Raw genomic sequence first — 20,322 nt, forward strand, 5'->3', positions numbered from 1 at the left:
AAGGCTTCCCTACTTTGAATCACTGCTGATGTAAAAAGCCACTGACACAGCACTGCCCACGTGCCAGGGATGACACCCTCTCTGTCAGCTCACTTAGTCCTCACGCCAGCTTCTTCAACTGAAGGCCACAATTGCAATGTGGTGGTCTGGCCCCGGCCTCCCCGAACCCCAGCCTACGCTGCCCCCTTTGCTTGCAAAACAGAAACTTCTAGGAAAACCAGCCATTTGTCTGGTAACAAGGTCATCAAGGAGAATGTGGTAGTAAGACATCTGCTATGAAAAAAAATCCTATTAACAGTATGGTGAGACCAAACCATTTAGTTTTCCACTAAAAAGAAAGGACAGCTGAACATACGTAAATTTTACACCAGAAATGGACGTCTTGCCAATTTTTGATGAGGACTTTAGTTTTTGTTGAAAAATCCCCAGATGATCAGTAGCTATTAGTCACCCAGCATCTCAAGTCCGAAAGGAGCCTCCCAGGTACTGAGGTCTCTGCCTGGACGTCATTTTAGTGCCACAACAAGCCCCATTACAAGATTTTTAAAAATTCTAAGGTTGAGAAAGGAGCCCCAGGTACAGAGCCAATGAGATAGGGAGCACGGACAGAAGCCAGACTGGGCTGTGCCCAGGCCCCAAGTCCCCCGACGTGCCCTTTGCCCATGACGCTCAGCGTAGGGGGACATCTCGGGGGCCTGCCGTCCTCCCTCTGCCATCTGACATGTCTGCTAATCCAAAGACGGAGGCTGCGACGGGCCCCCGACACTCCAGCAGGAGCTTTACCCTGGGGGGGGCAGGGGAGATGGTTTTGACACATGCCCTCCCCCGGCCTTGCCCTCTGAAGGCACTTCCAAATTCTTTACAAAAAGCAATACAACACACAGAAAAATCAAACACAGGGCCTTGAAGGGGTCCCTGCAAATGACGGGCTCCTAGAGCCCGAGTCCCACTGTCAGGAAGAATGTGTCCTAGAGGCTCTGAGGAGGCCTTCCTGTCTGTCCTACTCTGTCCCCCTAAGAATGCATCAAGGAACTACTAAATGGCACAGAATATTTTGCTTTTACCAGTGGAAAGAAGTTGTAAATCCATGTAAATATATGAAAGGACTCCCTAGTAAAAAAAGAAGGAATAGGTATTTAAACCCAGCTAAACGCCCCTGTATTTCACAGAGGCCAGAATGTTCTAGGGTGGGCTTCCCAAACGCGTACAGCTAACACTGGAACAGATAGTTCTCGGCTGTGGGGCCATCCTGGGCAGCATCCCTGGCCTCCACCCTCTAGATGTCAGGGGAACCCCCAACCCAAGCAAGTCTCCGGGCATGTCCAAATGTCCCCTGGGGAGCAACACTGCCCCCGAGTGAGGACCGATGCTCTCGGGTCACAGTTTTCACTGTTCAGATGACTGACATGTTCGCTGAGATGGCACTGAGGCCCTGGAGTGCCACGGGGAGCAGGGGGGCTGCTCTGGCCGGAGGTGCCCCCCTCCCCCTGTCCTGACCATCCTGCAGGGGGTGGGCATGAGCCCTGAGGGGCAGGACTGGACGCCCAAAGCATCGGGGATGAGAGAGTTCTTAGTGAGTCCACCCTGGGCCCCCGGCAGCACACGAGTCTTCAGCGGCCGGGCCTCTGGGGGATCCCGTGAACCAGGTGGCATCTCCAGGCCGACTCCCAGAGGGAACCTGGGCAGTGCTGGGGTGTTCTGATGCTAGGCTGGCTGCTCCCTCGTTTGGACAGCGCACGCTAAAGACTATACTTCTTTCTACCGTTACTGGAAAGCTCTAGAACTGTGGTCTCTGACAGTAGGCTTTTCTTTTGTATTTTACACGTTCTGTGGATCCCCAAATGCCACTCTCTGCCCTTCTTAGAGAACAAACAACAATAAGATCACTTAAAGTTGAGGCAGAGGCTCCCAAGCTGGGGAGGGAAGGGGGTGTGTACGCACATTTCCAAAACCAGGATGTAGCTGGTGGGGGTCTCGAAGCTATCAAGGAGGCCAACAAGCAGCGGGTGCTGGAGGTTCTGCAGGATTCCAAGCTCGTGGGTGACCTGGTCACGCTTCATCAACTTCTTGTTCACAAACTTAGTGGCCACTGCTCGTTTGGTTCCTTTTTGATCACATTTCTTAACGACAGAGAATCTGCCCCTGGAAAATATGCCAAGAAGGTCACTTTCAGACGACTCTGAGTCTGTCATGGACAAGAAACTGTTAACCTAAATGGACTGGGGGCGGGGCAGCCTCCCCTGTCCACAGGCCCTGCCGTCCCTGGCCACTCGTGGAGGAACGACGGCCCGCGACGACCCCGAGGAAGCCTGCCAGTCTCCGAGCCCCTCAGTCATGCGTCTCCTCTCCTTCCTAGAGGCAAACTCCATCTCCTCACCCTGTGTGACCTCCTGACCTCAAATTCGGCAGAAGTGACATGTGAGACCAACCAGGCAGCCTCCGCCTCTGCTGTCATGGAAAGCCTTCCTCACCATGTCAAGAAGCCTGGGATGCACTTGGTGGCCCCCAGTCACCCTGTGCCCCCTTTTGGAAAGGAGTGTCACTGCTGTCACAGTGCCTGACTTGCAGGACGCCTGTGTGGGGCCGGTCACTCATCAGCACCCACGGCCTCTGGAGCTGTCCCCAGTGAGCCACACCGAAGAAGCCTCAGTGGCACCTTGACCCAACCTAGAAAATAGGGTCTTGGACCTCAAATCTGAGCCCGCTACCATAGGATGGGATGAAATTTGGGGAGTACTGGGGAATGCAAGGTACAGAAATCACCCTGTGGTGGGAAGAAAACGGCCATACCACTCTGCTACTTCTCCCACAGAAGGGCAGTCTGTTTCTCTTCCTTGAACCTGGCCTGGCCAGTGGTATTTCTGACCCACACAACGCGGAAGAAGCGCGGCCGCTGATTTCTGAGGCCGAGCCTTGAGAGGCCCTGAGGCTTCTGCCATCACGTGAGGAAGCCCAGGGCGAAAGTCTATGTGGAGAGAGGCCCAGCGTCCCAGCCAACTGAGCCCAGGAGAAACCAGCGGATAGCTGCCCGATCACTCCACACGTGGCCAGAAGTGATAAGTCAGCGCTGCCTCGAGACAGCAAGTGGGTGCCCGTGCAGCGATGGACAGCGGACAGACAGGTCAGCCTGATACACGCAGGTATGTGCACAGGTAGCTGGAGCCACGAGACCCAGTGCAGCCACTCGAATGGAGGAGGCCACTCTGGGGGTTTCTTGGAAAGCTTTTTAAAAGCGACAAGCTCGGCTGTCATGCTTTTGACCTCCTTGCTGCCTGGGTCAGGACTGGAGAAGTGGAGGAGAGCCGTGTGGATGGGCAGCAGAGTCGAGCCAGAGGGCCTGAGGGCCCTGCTGACCACCGCCCGAGCCCTGGCTGCCCTTCTGGAAGGGAGGAGCCCCTCTCTCTGCTCATGCAGGCGTGCCCTGCATCTCCCATGCACGTCTCCACAGACAACTCAAGTCTGCCGGGCACACTCAGCCTTTCCTAGCTGAGCCTCCAAAGGAGAACTAAGTCCCACAAAAAGGGTTTGAGCGACCCTCCTCCAACTTCTCCCAAGGACACGACAGCTGGTTCGGTCCTAGACGCACAGCAGAGGAGTTGAGTCATTGCATGAACGGATGGCTTATGGCTTTAGGCCTTCATTGTCTCCTGGAATCTGAGCTGAAAAGGTCTGAACCCTCAGTGTTTACTGTCGAAAGACAATTACAGGTTACCTTCCAAATAGAACTCCTATAACTTCCAACTGGTAGCAAAATACACCACTTGATTTTATCTACTCCTGTGGTGAGTTATGTCTTACTCTCTGCTCTCCTGGAAGGGGCTTTGGGTTTTATATTGTACCTGCCAAGCTCAGCCACTTCGCTGTAGAAGGAGTCAAAGTTGTCTTTCCAGGTCACCATGATCCCATCACTCCCTGGACCTGTAACAAGAGCAGCACCTCCCCTGAGCTTGGTTTCTGCGGCGCTACTGGGGGAAGGGGTCTCTAGGCCTGCGCTGTCCAACATGGCGGCCGCCGTGGCTGCCGGGCATGTCCGCTGTGGCTCATCGGAATGAAGATGTGCCCAAAGCATAAAATACACACGACAGGCTGGGACTTAGGATGAGGACGAGATGGGTTTACGTGACAGAAATAAACACCCACTGCCTTTTCCACTATTTTCCAACTTGCGTCTCCAAGGTGGCATCTTCTACCTCCCCACATGCCTTTAGCTTGTGCTACTGATTTATTAGAAAGCAAAAACCACCTGGATAGTTTCTGTGGCCTCTTTTACAAATTACAACACCGGTGATTCTTCACTTTTAAATGCAAGATTCTCGGGGCGCCTGAGTGGCTCAGTCGGTTAAGCGGCTGACTTCGACTCAGGTCACGATCTCGCGGTATGTGGGTTCGAGCCCCACGTCGGGCTCTGTGCTGACTGCTCAGAGCCTGGAGCTTGTTTCAGATTCTGTGTCTCCCTCTCTCTCTGACCCTCCCCCGTGCATGCTCTGTCTCTCTCTGTCTCAAAAATAAATAAAGGTTAAAAAAAAATTAAAAAAAAATAAATAAATTCAAGATTCTCTTTCTTCTTTGTATCATGATCTGAGAAATTCAGGACATTCCCTTTCTCTGGTTTAATGAGATTAAAATATCTGGGATGAAGAGACACAGGATAAAAATGCTAAGATAATTCTGTTCATTGTCTACACACAGGGTGTTCCTGAACTCAATGCACCTTTTAGTTCAGGGTTTTATTTCTGTTTTGCCCTCGGAAGCAGGTTCCTTGAGCTGGTGCAGCTGGGGGACACGTGACAAAAGTCAGCGGTCCTGTGCTGCCAAGCTGGCCTTCTGCCAAAGCAGTAGCTGCAAATCAAGGGGTACGTGCTGCCTCCTGAGCATCTTGTCAAGTGCACCCAGAGGAGACTTAGAAAGGCCCAGGACATGGGTTCTGTCTCCAGTAGCTCAGTCTAGCTGAGGAGAGAGAACAAGGCCTTGCTGGGCAGTGAAGAGAGCAAGGGCTTCGGACCGGAGGGACGCAGGTCCCACCCTGGTCCCCTGCACTCACGGGAGGGACGCCGCTAGGGTCTAAGTCAGGCACAGAGCCTCAGCCACAGTCCTTCCTCTCCTCTCATAGTCTACATGAGACCAGCTTGGAAGAGAGTCTCTCAGAGACAAAGTGTCAACTCAGGAATTGAATAAAAGAGAAATCAAATAGGAGGATGTGTTTTGAGCACTAAGAACACGGAATGTGCTGTGTTCCAACCCAGAGGCTGGCACCGGGGCCGTGATGAGCGGCCTTCACCGTGTCTCTCCCCGGGATGTCCTAGATACCGTGGTCTGCCCCTTGAAGGTCTTGTTGGGAAGGCCCCGAGAGTGACTGTTGCCAAACACTTCAGAGTATGTGGGGCGGGTCTGTGCAGGGGCGGGGCCTCTGGGCCTCAGATCAGCTCGGGGAGCAGCTTACCCAGCACCCTCAGACTGGCTGAGGACGAGGCCGAACCCATGTCGTTCACAGCGATGCACGTGTAGGTGCCGTCATCTTCTGTGGTCACGCCCACAATCTTCAGAGTGGCCTCTCCCAAGTCACTGCCGTACAGATGACAAGACACCGTGGGTCACAGAGGGGCAGCCCCCCAGTGGCCACCCCTACCCTCCCCCCTTTGGGGTCACAGGAAATTCCGAGAGCGAGTATTGCCAAGGAATTTCAAGTGGAATTTTAATTTTTATTGTGCACCCCGGATGAAACGGGCCCTGGTGGGAGGCGTCAGGGTGCAAAAGCTAAGTAAGCAGTTTGACAGTGTTGGTCACAGTGACCAGAGGTCATGCTCACTGCCAGCGAGATCCACCCTCACCTGTAGGAGATGCTGTAGTGACCGTCGTTGTTCAAGGTGTTGTGTTCAGGGCCCTTCCAGGTGATCGAGGCCTTGGGGCGGCCACAAACTCGACATCTAAGAACAACGGTCTCCCCTGTCTCACACGTGACCTCACTCAAGGGAATGACGAATTCTGGGGGAACTGCACGAGAGAGGAGTCAGGGACACCAGTCACCCTTGGTTCCCCTCCCACACCCACCAACGCTAACAAACGAATGAGGCCCTCGTTGCCGCCCACACCCGGAGCGCCACAAAAAACCCGTTCCACGCGGCACACCCGAGGCCTCTCCGCCATGCCCCATAGACCTACGCTCTGCGAGACCGGAGGAAGCAGACAACAGAACTCACCGTCATATATGTAGTTGGGGTTGAGAAGCTGAAATGGAAAAAGCATGTAGATATTAACCAGAAGCAAGAACTGCTTTGAGGTATACTGAGTTTATTCCCCGGCTACGATTATCACTGAAAGATGAGTGGAACTACAACTTGGTTTTCGTGGGTATCGAAACAGCGCATTTTCATCCCCTTTAAATGCACTCATCCAAATTTAGATGAGCTTTTGTCTTCCTTCTCACAAACGCATCAACGCCCTTTAACCTCAGAAATGCCCATTTTTCTCATCCAGTGGGCTGGGTCCAGCTGGTCCCCACACCCCTTCCTTCTGAAGGGCGGCCGGTGCCCTGGCCCAGAGCCCTCGCGTTCCCTTTGGGGGAGATTTTTTCTCCCCAGGCAACCACTCCCCAACCCAGGTTTGAGGCAGTCGCACCACGGGAACCAAGCTGACTGAAGCGACTGCCGAGGGAATGTGCCGGAGCCGGCGAGGCTGAGGTGGCCCCCGGATGAAGTCAGCGCCACAGCGGCTTTGCAGCGTTGTACTTGCAAGGGTCTGGTTTCTGCCTCACCGGGCAGCTGGCAGGGTTCCTTATAAGCTACACGTGCACCTGGTCAGGTGTGCTGCGTGTCCCTTGTTCCCCGCACAAGTGTACCCACCTGTGCCCGGAGCCCTGCGCTGGCGGGAGGCAGCCCTGGCTGGCGGGAGGCAGGGCGTGGCAAGCGAGGCTGGGCGCCAGGCCCCCTGCTTCCCCCTCGGAATGACACAGTTTCCTGGAGACGCTCAGACTCACCTTCACAGATACCTTGTTGCTGAGTCCTTCCCGAGACTTCCGATAACCGTTCTCTAACTTGCCTTCCCGTTTGCCGTCTTTATCTTTTTTCTCAGATTTTTTCCTTAAACGGAGTGCTGTGTGCCAAGATGTTGACTTCCTAGGGGGAAAGTAACACATTGTTAGTGTTACATCTTCCCAGTGTTCGGCAAGTGATTCCTGAGAATATCAGAGAAGAGCTGAGTAGCTCACCCATGGGGACACAGGCTGACTGAGGCTCCTTCAGGAACAGTGTGCTCTGCTGAGGGAAACCGGACCCTGAGTCTTAAAAACCAGAGGGGAAACCAAGAAATTCTTAAGTGTTAAGGACTAAAATACAGAAGTGGCCATGATGATGGTCAATTCTTGGCCGTTTGATGCCCAGAGATGTGATCAAGTGTTGTTCTGGGTGTTTCTGGACGAGATTAAAATTTTAATTGGTAAAGTAAAACACTCCGCCCTCCACCACGTGGTGAGTGGGCCTCCTCTAATCAACCGGAGACCTAAGTAGAACAAAAAGACTGGCTTCCCCGAGCTGGAGGGAATTCTTTAGCAGAATGGGCACCCAGCCTGCTGGTCTACACTGTGGATTTGGACTCATAATTCTCCATAACCTTATGATCCAGTTCCTTACAACACCTGCCTCCTTCCCACACGCTCCTATTGGCTCTATTTCTCTGGAGAACCCTAATACGAGGCCTAAGAATACCCTTTGATAAAATAAAGTACAAAATGGGATTCTTGAATAATGTACTAAGATAAAGTACTTCTATATATCGAGGAGAGATGGGACAAGGGGATCATTATGGAAGAGACCCTCTGCAGCCTGAGCTCAAGCCTAGCATCCCCGGGGGGTTGCAAGCTCCAGGCCCAGAGGTGTGGGGTGGTGCTGGGGTGCCATCCAGGTGTGCCGCACACCCTGCCGAGGGTCCTGCCGGGCTTGGACAGGAGCGTGACCGTGGTCACCGTCATTGGAGATTTCAGAAATCACAAATTCCTGCAATGCCTCCATTCCCAGAAGCCATGTGGCTGATCTCTATCACAGCCAAATAGATTCAGAGAAGGGCAGAGTTTTAAATCAGCACCTGAATTCCGTTTTCTTTAAAAAAAAAAAAAAAATGTTGAATGCAGGGGCACCTGGATGGCTCAGTCAGTTAAGCTTCTGACTTTGGCTCACATCACGATCTCACGGTTTGTGAGTTCAAGCCCCACATCAGGCTCTGTGCTGACAGCTCAGAGACTGGAGCCTGCTTTGGATTCTGTGTCTCCCTCTCTTCCTGCCCCTCCCCTACTCATGCTGGGTCTCTCTCTCTCTCTCGCTCTCTCAAAAATAAACATTAAAAAAAATTTTTTTTAAAGTTCAACGCAGCAAACCCAGTCTCATTTCGTAGTGGAATGAAACCTTCTAGTATATGTGAGGCACGACAGTAATGGCATCACACAGATCTTTACCTGCAGCTCACAGACGAGCACCTTCATGGATGCACCCTCAGCATAGCGTGCTAAGAGGGCAGGGGTCCTTGGAGAGCCCCCCCCCCCAACCAGAATATTGGGGACTACAATATTGTTGTGGTTTACTCAGTGGCTTAAAAAAAGCTGTGTCTGCAAACGCAGGTTATCGAAAGACCCTGTGAGAACAAGTCTGAGAGACGAGAGGCCACCCCGTCTTCACTCTGGGGTTCCGCACCGCGCCTGGAGATGAACTCGCACGGATAGACGATGGCGCGGCTCTCTAGCGGGGCCTCTGGGCCTCGTGCGCGCTCGGGCCCCTGTCCCCTCGGCTGGCCCACCGGGCACTCACTTGAGGGTCCCATCGGGGTTCTCCACGATGACTGCACTGGTGTGCCCCAGGACGAAGCCCGGAATCCAGCCCTCGGCGGCGGGGCACTGGTCAGTGGCGGCTCGGAACACCAGAAACATGTTCTGTTGATTGCTGGCCAGAATCTGAACGACCTCTCCTTGGTAGACGTTGATCTCATCCTCCTTCACTGCCGTGTAATCGTGTGTCACCAACATGGTGGAGATGTTGCTACTGCTGCTGCTTTCACTCTGGAGTGGGAGGGAGGACAAAGAGAAAGGCAGAGGGGAACTGAAACGAGATGTGATGTCATCCGTGGGCGCCGTCTCGTGCCGGCCCAGAGCAGCGCTCACCACACAGACTCGGAGCCACTCTCTCGTTAGCTGACTCTGTGCCTCTTTCCTGATCACCGAAAACTTAGAAAGCAACGTGAGCGACAATCTAAGGCGACTCAGCGCAGTGACGACACTCTGCTTTTGGGAGATGATTTGAGCCCCATCTTCCTTGCACCTCAAAGGAGTGGCTCAGTCCTCCTGCCGGTGCCGTGCTACCTTAGATCTAGGTTGTGGGGGTGTCACGGGGACTACCACGCTCACCTAGAAAAGCATTATTAAATTAAAAAGCCCCGAGAGTAGCTCCCCAGCTGACACACTAGACCACGGAGCGGCCCCAGATCTGCCAAAGAAAACGTTCACTCAGAGCACAGGCTGCCGGCTCCGGCCGAGCTGCTGACATGCCTCACCACGGTCACCTTTTATTCCTTTCCTTCTGAAAGAATGAGCGATACCTGAAAAGTAAATCGACTACTGCCCTGCTCCTAAGGATAGTCACTCGTATCCCTTGGTGAGTGGCCCTTCCAGGAGCTTGTGTGACTCGAGCGTCCGGAAGGTGCCGTTGCCACAGTAACACACAGAGTACCCAGCACGGCAGGGCAGCTGTGGACACCGAGGGCCCCGCGATTCAAGCTTCGGGAACGGACCTTGGCGTGGGAAAGCCTATGCTCCTCTCACCCTGAAGTCCTCCTGGTAGTACCCGACCTCCTCGTCCACTGTGTGTCCTTAACGTCCATCACAGTGACTGACAGGCAGCAGACGCGCAATACCTATCTAGGAACTCAACGAGGCGAGATGGCAAAAGGGAAACAGAGATCATTTCTGAAGCCCACCTACCTAGGCCCGTGGGCCGAGTGGCGTTAGTTGCTGAGCGGAAGACACACAAATGGCAGTGTTTGTCTCAAGCTGTCATTTGCCAAGTGACCCCTTTGTTCCGGGGGAGGGGGTGAAGCTGACACCACTGGCCAATCCTGAGCTAGCTCTTGCTCAATCCCCTCTACCAACGGGTGGGACGTGGGAAGGGGCATCAGGCACCCTGTTCCTGCTTGCTTGTTCTCAGAGGCTTCCGCCAACGACGCCGTCAGGACGTTCACGGATCCCCCGGGCTTCGAGGACACTAGCCTCTGCTGGGCTCCTGGGTGCCTGGGGCAGGTCCTGGGTGGTGCAGTCGCGCCTGCCAGACAATCCCGCCTCACACAGGTCAGCCTGGGCTGCCGGGCTGGTGTTGGGGCACACGGCAGAGGACGGCCGGCTGCTATCAGCAAGTCAGCGGGCCGAGAACTCCAGGGTCCAGGGCTCCAGACCCGCAGTGGATATTTAAGGGAAACACAGCGGAGTGCCAAGCTCTGTTCCTGTCTTGGCGGAGTCGGCTGCGGATACCTGCCCCTCGTGGATGCCCGTGCTGTCCACGTCAGGCTACGGGCTGTGCGTAGTCATTTCTGCCATTGTATTCTTTGAGCATGTACTTTTAGGATTCTGACTTATATAGCAATACCCAATAATTTTGAGATTACGAAGCCAAATTTGCTAGAGAACGCAAACGAAAAGCAACTTATGTGGCATAGCCGCTTTTGGCAATAACGCATACAAAGCTCTGTCTTTTAATTTTGCCACAATAACAACAGCTACTGGTATTTTCTGAACACGCGCTATGAACCAGGCTAAGTACCAGGCATTTAAAATCCATCTCATTTAATGCTCAAAACCGCCTTCCCAGCTGGCACAATCGTTACCCCCTTACAGAGTGGGGGTTAGGAATGTGCACGGGCCACCTGGCTTCTGAGACGAAGGCAGGGTTGCATTTCTATTGCTGCCCAGGTGGGCAGGTGCAGAGACATCGTGCATCCACATTTGGGGGCTGGCACAGTCACTGTCTGGGTTGGTCCACATCCACTCCACTCCTGTTCTCAGCAGAACTTTCTGGAAGGTGCCCATTAAAGGAGGAAGAAGGACCCAGGCCATGGGTTAGGCACAGCTGCTTGGCTGTGAGTGCAGACAGTTCCATGGAAGTAGTCAAGGAGGAAGGCGGTCAAAGCAGACCTGCCAGGAGGATAAGACGGCCCAGATGGGCAGAAACGGGGCAGGGCGATGGTTCCTTTTAACTGAAATACTTAAGAATCCTAGAGGACATTTTCAAATCCCCATTCAGGCCTCTGGCGGTCGTCCCAGCCTTCCAGGGCATCTCTGTAAGGCACTTTGACTCATCTAAAACACTGGCAATTTCGTGTTCCAGGTTACCTACCACGTAAAAAAAAAAGCGAGAGGCAGAGGCAGCTTGTGCAGCCTAAAGCTGGGACATACGTCACACGTGACTGACTATGCCTTTGTCTCAGGGTGAACATCCCAGGAGGGAGCCAGGTGGTGACTGTTATCTGTACACTCATGGGCGCCCAGCGGCCATCACGGGCTGCCCTGTGCTGGAGCAGTCGAGGTTCATTCTGAAGCACAGACTCTGAAAGGTCCTCGGTTGCTTATGGGGAGTGTCCAGGTTAGGATGAGCCCAATTCGTAGGAGGGGTCTCAGCTGTAAGACCATGCCCGCATCCCGAGTATTCCACCAGATGCTGGCAGGCAATCCTGCGACCTCTGCCTCTTTTTCTCTGGCTGAAGTTGCTCACCTGCATTCCTAGCAATTCATACCCAACCGGGGGCCAGGCTACTCTGCGGGACACTGGCCACAGCCACTGCAGAGGTTGCCTGCCCCGACCGCTTGTTTTTGCAAATAAGAGTCAAGGGCAAATAAACGTACCAAGACCCGCTTCCTGATTTCTTTCTCAATTAAGTATAAAGATCGAGTTTAACAATATATGTAACAAGTAGAAGGAAAAGAAAAGGCCACGTCACCCCAAACAAGGCATTAATAGAAGTCCAGAGGAAAGAAGAGAGACATGCAAAAGCCAGATTCGTTTTCATAATGAGAGACACAGACCCTTTTAGGGAAATGTATTTAAAAATTTATAAAGCGATCAAACATACACTCGTTAGAACAGTTCTCTTCCCTCACGCATGCCTTTAGGAAAGTGTTAAAGGTCAGGCCATCTGCCGTGTAGGAAAACAGCTGGGGAGGATAGTGAGGAAGCCACAGAAATGGGGGAAAACCCCACCACAGCAACCTTTCTGCTCGAGGACACGACCCAGGCAACGGGCCTAGGAGAGGGCGAGGAAGGCCGGAGCGCCCCCAGCGCGCCCCTGCCGGGCAGAACGCAGGTCGCTCGGCATCCAGCCTCCGCCTCGCTCCCCGCCAGCAGGAGCCCGCGCTCCAGACGCGCTAAGGCAGTCTCTCTCTCTTCCAGAGTGAAACTGGGGGAAGCAAGCATTTCCACTGGAGAGATTCTTTTCCCCCTATTTTGTCTGCTTAGTTTGCTGTGAATTGCTGCTGGAAGTTTTCTCGAGGGACTATTTTTTTTTTCAGCAGGTGAGTCAAAAACGCTGCAAAGATAATTTAAGGCATAAAAGAGCACAACCAAGCGATGAGCAAAAAGCTGAAAGTGTACAGATTCCAATTGAAATAGGAGGTAAACAGCAGGGACGCTGACCCCTCTAAAAAACGTGTGTGAGGAAGGCAGGGGTAAAAAGGAAGTTCCGAGATATTCTGCTGGTCAGAGAGTGTGAGAGACGCACAGGCGCTGCGTTCGCAAGGTACCGATCTGCTTCCCATATTAAGGAGACACACACAAAGCAAGGAGCGAGTTAGTAGAGACGAGAGCAGCGCTGTCCCCGCGGCAGGAGGGTTAGAAGGCGCGCCGTCCAGGCCCGCGGGGCGTCGGCGGGCTCCGACCTCTGCGGGCGGCGCCGGAGGAGCCGGAGAGCCGGGAGTTAGTAGGAGGAGAGCGGCGGCCACGGGGAGGTTTAGAAGAGCTGGCGGGACAGAGGCAGCGGGGCAGGCGGGCGCAGGCTGCCGGGCGTTCTTACCCCGTTGCTCTGCGTGGACTGCACGGACTGCTCGCTGGCCGAGGAGCACGTGCTCATGCGGTCCGTGTCCTTGCCGGGGGCCGCGTGGCGCTGCGCCTGCCGCTGGAGGGAGTCGCTGTCCCCCGGGAAGGTGAAGGAGCCCGGCCGGCTGGCGGGAGAGGCGGGGATGGAGCTCCAGAAGGAGCCCCCCTTCTGCAGGGGGCTGCTGGGGGGAAAGGGCTCCTTGCCGATGGGAGAAGGGAACGCGGTGGCCACAGGTGAGTTCAGAGGCGAGACGGCCCCGGGCCTGGGCTTTCCCAGGGGCAGCGAGCCCAGGCTGCTCCGGGAGCGGCTGTCCTCCGGGTTGGCCCGCGCCTCCCTGGCGTCCGCATCGCGGCCGGCGCCTGCGGCATTCCCCGAGGCCTTCCTGGGGCTCTCGATCACCTTCATCTTGGGGATGTGCTCCGCTTCTCGCTCGGGGCCTTCGGGCTCTCCCGGGGCGCGCCTGCCGGCCTGGCCGGGGCCGGCCTCCGGGGCGGGGCTGCTGCCGGGAGGGGGCGGTGCAGGGCCGGGAGTGGACGTACCTGACATCTTGTCTGCCTCTGCCTGGCTCGAGGCTGCAGAGGAGACCAGCACGGGGGAGTGGTGTCTGACAGGCTGGGGGATCCGGGAGGGTCTGCTTCTGCTCGAGCTGGGGAGGCCGCTGCAGCTGCCGGGGCCGCCGCTGGGGTTGCCGCCTCCGCCGCTGGGGGCCCCGCCGCTGCCTCCGCCGCCGCCGCCGCCGCCCCCTCCCCCGCCGCTGCCCCCGCCGCCGCCGCCGCCGCCGCCCCCGCTGTGGTTCCTCTGATACTCGATTGGTGATGTCAATGCTGCAAAACAGGGGAGACCCAGAGGAGACTGTCAGGACGCCAAGAAAAATATCCTCGTGGGGCAAAGGAGAAAGGCACAGATTACAATCAAAAGGATATGCAGGTCCTGAATACCCGCCCCCCTCAAGTCGAGGCTCATCCATGTGACTGGTAGCCAGCCATCTCGACCTTTAAGCAGCCACCCATCCTGGAAGTGGCAGAATGACACCGTCCATCAGCAAAGGAAAAGGCAAAGGCCTTGAATGCTACTCTCCTACTTATAAACAACTGGCACTGACTCCACCACGGGAGGTGTGCCTGTGTGAGTGGCTGGGGCGGGGGGCAGAGAAGGCCAAGTCCAGGGGGCAGGAGGGCCACCGTGGGGCTGACTTTTAACAGCCAGGAGCGGCAACAGAGACTCTGCATCCCTGCCAAGTGGAAGTCCAATTGCCCTGGGGGAGAGCAGTGGGCCTCCTACCAGTGGGAGAGTTCAGGCCCGAAGCCACAAAAGTCTTCTTTAACCCAGAGAGCAAAGAAGCTGCTGAGAGTTCAGGAATACCCCTGGTTACCCTGAGGGCACACAGATGGTGTTAGGAACCACCCCTGCTTTGCAAGTTTGGCACCAGAGGGGAGGGAAGGAAAAGAGCTCTACAAAGACAGATGGGGGGGGGGGCAGTAGCCGTCCCATCTCCTGACTTCAATGGCTTCATTTGTTAGGTAATCATCCGCAGGGACGGAAGGAAACATGCCAAGTAAGATATGGGGAAATACGAACACAAATTCTTAAAGTGTTAAAACTTTAGAGAAATACAACAATTAGAACCCCTTCCTGTCTGGGGGGACATCGGGCATGTGTGAACAAGCATTTTGGAGCCGAATGACATTTTTACTAAGTCTGTCTTGGCCATGACCTCTCACTGGAACAAAGGGCGAGAGGGAGAGATGTGACATGCCCAGAGCCCCCACTGCATTCCTGATGGTGCTCAACCCTCCAGAATAGGACTTTGCCTAGACTGAAGAGAGTGTCTAGTAAACTTTAACAGCAAGGCCTACACAGGCTTCCTGTTTGGGAGGCAGTTCCTTTTATTTTGAAGATGATGGTAAAAATTTAGAGATTTCCCAACAGTTACATGCTATGGGTTAGCATTTAATGAATGCATCGCTTAAGAACAACGCATTTAAAGAGGCCTGCATTGACTCACCGTCCTAGGTGCGAAACTTTTCTACACACACAGGGACCGTCCCCTGGCCCCCACTAGCCCCACGTATCCAATTCCAACTACAAATGTAAAAAATGATCAGTCTTGCTTGAGTTAACACCCAGGCAGCTGACCTCTTCTTGGCCCAAAATACCTTGCCCTTGATTTTTCATTGACTGCCTATGTTCCTGGCTCTGGAATGTCATGTGAGGTGTGAAGGTGGTTTTATGGGGACAAAGAAGTTACAACATCCTACTGGGCTGGGACATAACACAGACATGAGAGAAGACATTAGATGAGTATTTAGCTTTTGGCTGAATTCTCAGAGCTCTTCAATGATCGCCAAATTAGAACCAGAGTCAGAGTCGGCCATCACAAAGGGAAGCAAGCAGTTGCCGACATAAAGAGTCAAAGGAACGCTCTAAAAAGGCCAGTATGGTCCATCTCCTTGTGGAGAAGACATGTCCCCTAAGGTGCTTTGCTGGCTCCTCTGTAATCACTCATGTCACGGAAGCTGGGAAGGACAAATATGTCTTGTTTTCCAATGCAAGTGGAAGGTATGGATGAGCAACGCCAGCCAACCCAAGTTTCAAAGTTGCACTGGAGAAATGTCTCCGACATCTAGGGCCACCTCTGTCTGCTGCCTCAGTTTTTCTCAAGCATTCCCCTCCCAGGACAGGGCTCCAGGGCACAAATGGTGTGAGAGACTGTGTGGGACATGTGCCCAAGGCCAACTGGCCTGCTTGGAATCCTGACTCTGCAATGAAGAAATTGTGGGGCTTGAAATAAATTACGAATCCCCTCTGTGCCTCAACTTCCTCATCTGTAGAATGGAATAATAGTGGTACGTGCCACCAGGGGTCACTGTGTAAAGGAAATGAAGTAATAATAAAACAAGGGCTTAGAACAGGGCCTGAAACACAGTCTGTGCTAAATATGTCCTGTCATCATTAGGTATGTAATAGTAGAGAGAAGAGAAACAGAAATAGAAATGTGTAGATTTATAGAAAGAAAGACAAGAACACACGTTACCATTTAAAAAGTTACGCTGGTTTTCTAAAATTTGGTTGATTTCATGGATCCATGTTTGCCGGACACTTGGACTGGACGAGTGCAGAGTGAAGGTCTCCACCACACCACCCGTCCTCGATGTCAGAGCAAATTTACAGGGATCGTTTTCCACGTTTTCCTCCAGGCAAAGGCAACTCACCTTAAAAAAATTAGAGCATTATTCACAATGGCCAAAAAGTGAAAGCAACCAAGCGTGCACTGACTGACGGACAGATAAACAAAATGCGGGCTATGGAATGAGTAAGGGAATACTATTCAGCCCTAAAAAGAACAGTCTGACCTATGCCGCAACTTGGATGAACCCCAAGGGCATTATGCGAAGTGAAATAAGCCAGTCGCAAGCAGACGGATACGGTTCTGATTTCATTTAGATGAAGTACCTTGAGTGGTCAAATTCATAGAGCCAGAGAGTGGAATGGTGGGTGCCAGGGGCTGGTGGGGGGGGATGGGGAGTGGTGGTTTAATGAGCACAGAATTTTGGTTTTGCAAGATAAGTAGAGTCCTGGAGATGGACAGTGGCGACGGTTGATTCAACCATGTGAACGTACTTAATGTCCTTAATGCCACTGAGCTGTGCACGGAAAAATGGCCAAGGTGGTAAATTTGTGTGTATTTTACTACAACGCCAACAACGAAAGCACATGGATTCCCAGCAGCTAGGTGCGATGTAAAGCTCATCCTACGTCAAAACTGAAACAAACTTTTTTGGTTGAGCCGTCATCTTTATTGCCTTGGATATCATCATCTTGATGCTTTTCGGTGATTCTCTTAACTCAGGGACAAGGGGATTCCCAAGAATTTAACTAAGTGCTTGAATATTAACTAGAAACGAGGGCCTGGGAGTTACCGGTTTTCTGACTCCTTTATGATGACCCGGTGTTTGTGTATCCCTGACTTCTCTGCCCCAGAAATAAAATGACGCCATTTTAAAAACTTGACTACTGGGGCATCTGCGTGGCTAAGTCGGTTAAGCATCAACTCTTGATTTCAGCTCAGGTCATGATCTTGCGGTTTGTGGGTTTGAGGACCATGCTGGGCTCCGCACCAACTGTGTGGAGCCTGCTTAGGATTCCCTCTCTCTGTCCCTCTCTTTCAAAATGGATAAATTAACTTTGAAGAAAAAAAAAAACACCAAAAACCCTATTAGTATAACGCATTATGAAATTATATGTGGTATCACATGTAAAACAGTTTTACAGAAGCAGGACATGGAAAAGAACATATAGAGGGTTTCTATGCTGCTGGAATGGAGTGGAGAGTCTGTCAGGAGGAAGACGTTCGGAGGACAGTGGGAGGCAGGAGAGGCCCGAAGCTTCATGCAGCCCAGTCCTGATGCCTCCCACGTCCTGTTGGGCAGAAGAGCCTCTCCCAGCCTGAAGGGAGGGGAAGCAGGGAGGCTGCTGCACGTGGCCACCAGAAGCCTGACGGGGAGCTGGATGGTGCGGTGTCCCACCTGGGTGCTGAGACCTCAGGGCTCAGATGGTAGGAGGCTCTAACACAGGGATGCACGCCTCCCTTCTGAGCTCAGGGCTGCACGGCTGCCAACGTGGAAAGAACAGGGAGGGAGAGGTGGGTGAGCAGGCTGCATCTCCCAGGGACCATCTGCTAGGCCCTCAAGCCCCCTCCTCTGCTTTATTCTGCCTTGCCCTGGGTTTGTCCCGTTCATAGGACTCGGGGCCGTTTGCAATTATTTTACTTATGTTTACTTATTTGTGTTTCTCTTTCCTCAGAGAACAAGCTATTCCAGGGCACAGACTGCCTGTCTTATCTACCCCTGTGGCCCCACGCCCAGCTCTGATGGCTCAGTGTGTCCTCATCGGCTGGAGGCAAAGAATAAGACACTGGGAAAGCTTTCTGCTCTGGTCTTAGAGCAATATTCCACATCCGTGACTCTGAACTTAAGCTGTACGTGGTCACAGGAATGGTGGTACACAAGAACGAACCCAGACAAGGTCTTCTCATCATGTTTAACCACGACGAGAAACGGCTGTGGACACACAGAGATGCGTGCAAGACAACAGCCACTTCAGAACGCAGACAGTTGAGGGATGGAGTGAATTTTTACAAGTTCTAAAATATCTGAGGAAATTCTCCAAACATTTAATAAACAAAGGATCAAGACATTTCATCACTGAAAAGGAAACAGTTCTTCAGCGTGACGGGTACGTGTGTCCACACAAACACACATTACCTTGATGCTGTTCTTAAACAGGAATCCCGGCATGGAGAAGCCCTTTTTTTTATCAAGTGGTTCACTGAAAATGACGATCTGCTCAAAGAGGAAAACCCGCCTCTCTTTACAGCGAGGCAGAAGTCCCGAGTCTTGGTCCGTGACCAAGAATGTGTCCTGCAGGAGCAGCTTGCCCTGGGCAACAATTTTACCCTAAAAGGGGGGGGGGGGGAGGGTGCAAAGGAAGAGAAGAGAACATTGCATTCTAAGTTAAGATACAGGAAGTTCTGTTTCCTTTCTTGTTCCCATAGAATAATGTATATTTCTTCTACTAATTAAAGAGCTTAAAATTTTCTTTAATTATAATGAGTTCTTAGCCCCCAACAGAATAGTCATCTAGACAAAATTCTTGCCAACCTCTGTAGGAGTCTCTGGCCTCCGTTACAAAGACAAGGTGGATTGAAAGTGTATAAATAGTTCACTGAACCAGGCTGTCAAGGCGCAATCCCTGTGCCAGCTGCACGGGCACCCTGGCAGGACCCATTAGAAAGACACAGGGTCCTGCGCTTTCAGAAGCCCTCCAGGGAGATTGTGCTTTCTTGAGAACCACAGAGCCCGAACTTTAAACCCTAATTCTCTAGTAGAACAGTAGGCAAGAAAAGCAAAAACTTGTCCTCTTTCCTTACTCAGTAGTTGAATTTTAAAAAATTCTGAATGTCTTTTAAGGTACTAATAGGCAACGTATAATATGCCTGGTCTGGCAACTCCTAGAGAAGTCTGGTAGAGTAACACTGAACACAGCCGCCCTGAAGTCAAGCTCCCAGGGACGATGGATGTGCAAGGGGCCCCTTGCCTCCCACCACCTGCCGGGGAAGGAAACTCTGCTGTTACAGCACCAGAGGCTCCAAGAGACAAAGCAGAGTCCTGCCTGTTTCCGCCATCAGGCGCTGGGCTTTGAGCAGAGGAAGGTCCTCAAAAAGCAAATCAAATGCACCAAAAAAAAGTTGAAAGAAAATATCAATCAGGTTCAAGTAAAGTGAGAGAAGACAGAAAACCAGGCAAAAGGATCAACTTTCTACTGGGAAGATAAATAATCCAAGACCAGAGAAAGTGACAGAAGCCAGAGGGGTGACTTTAAACAACAGGCGCATTACGTCAAATCCCTGCAGCCGCCCGACGTTCATCATGTCGTTGCACCGCTTGGGTACGATGCACATGACTTCCACCGCTCTCTGCAGGTGTGGGGGGGGGGGTCAGGGAAGGGGGGGGGAGAGAGAGAGAGAGAGAGAGCGCGTGAGAGATAGCACCAATGGTCAGCGCCCTCCGGGGAGGGCTGGTGTGCTCACCCTCACATCCACCCCCAAGTCCACCTCCCGACTTCCCCACCCCCTCGTGTACACAGGGCACATCCCGGTGGAGGGACTCAAGGCCCCAGGGACAGACTCCTCCAGGAGTGGGCTGCTTGGGAGACATGGGAGACATGGGGGGATTAGGGGAAAGCTGGGCCAGCACACTGTGGGGAGGTAGGTACCTCTAATTCGGATGTATCCAGGCTAGCTTTTTTGGAATACTTGAGGAAGTCCTGCAAGAAGCACAGAGAGAACATGACAGGGGCGATGATCACACAGCAGCTACGCAGCTAACCTTCTGAATCATTCCTGATGTGCCAGGCACCGGGCCAGGCGCTTGAGCTGCGTGTTCTCAGTTCTTTCTCCCAATAACTTGGTGAAAAGATACCCTTACGTGGATTTCAAGCTGTAGCAGAGCAAAATCAACCAAATCTAAGCAGGTAATGGCTCCTCTTTTACTCCAAGACAGCTCTGATCTCTGCAGATACCCAGCTTCCAAGTTATTATATTCGTATTCGAAGGAATCTCAATACATTTCAACAGTCACTTTTGTCCCAGAAAACTGTGTGGCTTTGCCTTGAATCGTGCTTAGAAATCTAAACCACTCAAGGGTCCTGAGCCCTGTCAGAGCCAAAAGAAGCAACAGGTGGGGACTGACATTTGAATTTAACCCA

The 20,322-nt window shown here is 52.9% G+C and overlaps 1 protein-coding gene across 7 annotated transcripts in view; it reads right to left on the reverse strand.

Annotated features, from left to right (window-relative positions):
- The window catches only part of TRIO (trio Rho guanine nucleotide exchange factor), a 354,620-nt gene that overhangs the window by 3,819 nt on the left and 330,479 nt on the right, over positions 1-20,322 (reverse strand). For 4 of the 7 annotated variants that reach the window (XM_023239465.2, XM_045038713.1, XM_045038715.1 and 1 more), the window contains 12 exons: positions 19,831-19,881; positions 19,454-19,531; positions 18,321-18,512; positions 16,091-16,268; positions 13,033-13,880; positions 8,793-9,040; positions 6,974-7,112; positions 6,198-6,225; positions 5,829-5,991; positions 5,441-5,562; positions 3,840-3,918; positions 1,942-2,142 (listed from right to left, as the gene is read on the reverse strand). In XM_023239465.2, coding sequence (XP_023095233.2) covers positions 1,942-2,142; positions 3,840-3,918; positions 5,441-5,562; positions 5,829-5,991; positions 6,198-6,225; positions 6,974-7,112; positions 8,793-9,040; positions 13,033-13,880; positions 16,091-16,268; positions 18,321-18,512; positions 19,454-19,531; positions 19,831-19,881 — 2,327 coding nt within the window. Of the gene's footprint in view, positions 1-1,941; positions 2,143-3,839; positions 3,919-5,440; positions 5,563-5,828; positions 5,992-6,197; positions 6,226-6,973; positions 7,113-8,792; positions 9,041-10,796; positions 13,881-16,090; positions 16,269-18,320; positions 18,513-19,453; positions 19,532-19,830; positions 19,882-20,322 lie in introns of those variants that run through there. The other 3 variants (XR_006586293.1, XM_045038728.1, XM_045038725.1) reach the window with 3 other exon arrangements.

The sequence above is a fragment of the Felis catus genome, chromosome A1 (genome assembly GCF_018350175.1).
Source record: "Felis catus isolate Fca126 chromosome A1, F.catus_Fca126_mat1.0, whole genome shotgun sequence".
Taxonomy (NCBI): domain Eukaryota; kingdom Metazoa; phylum Chordata; class Mammalia; order Carnivora; family Felidae; genus Felis; species Felis catus.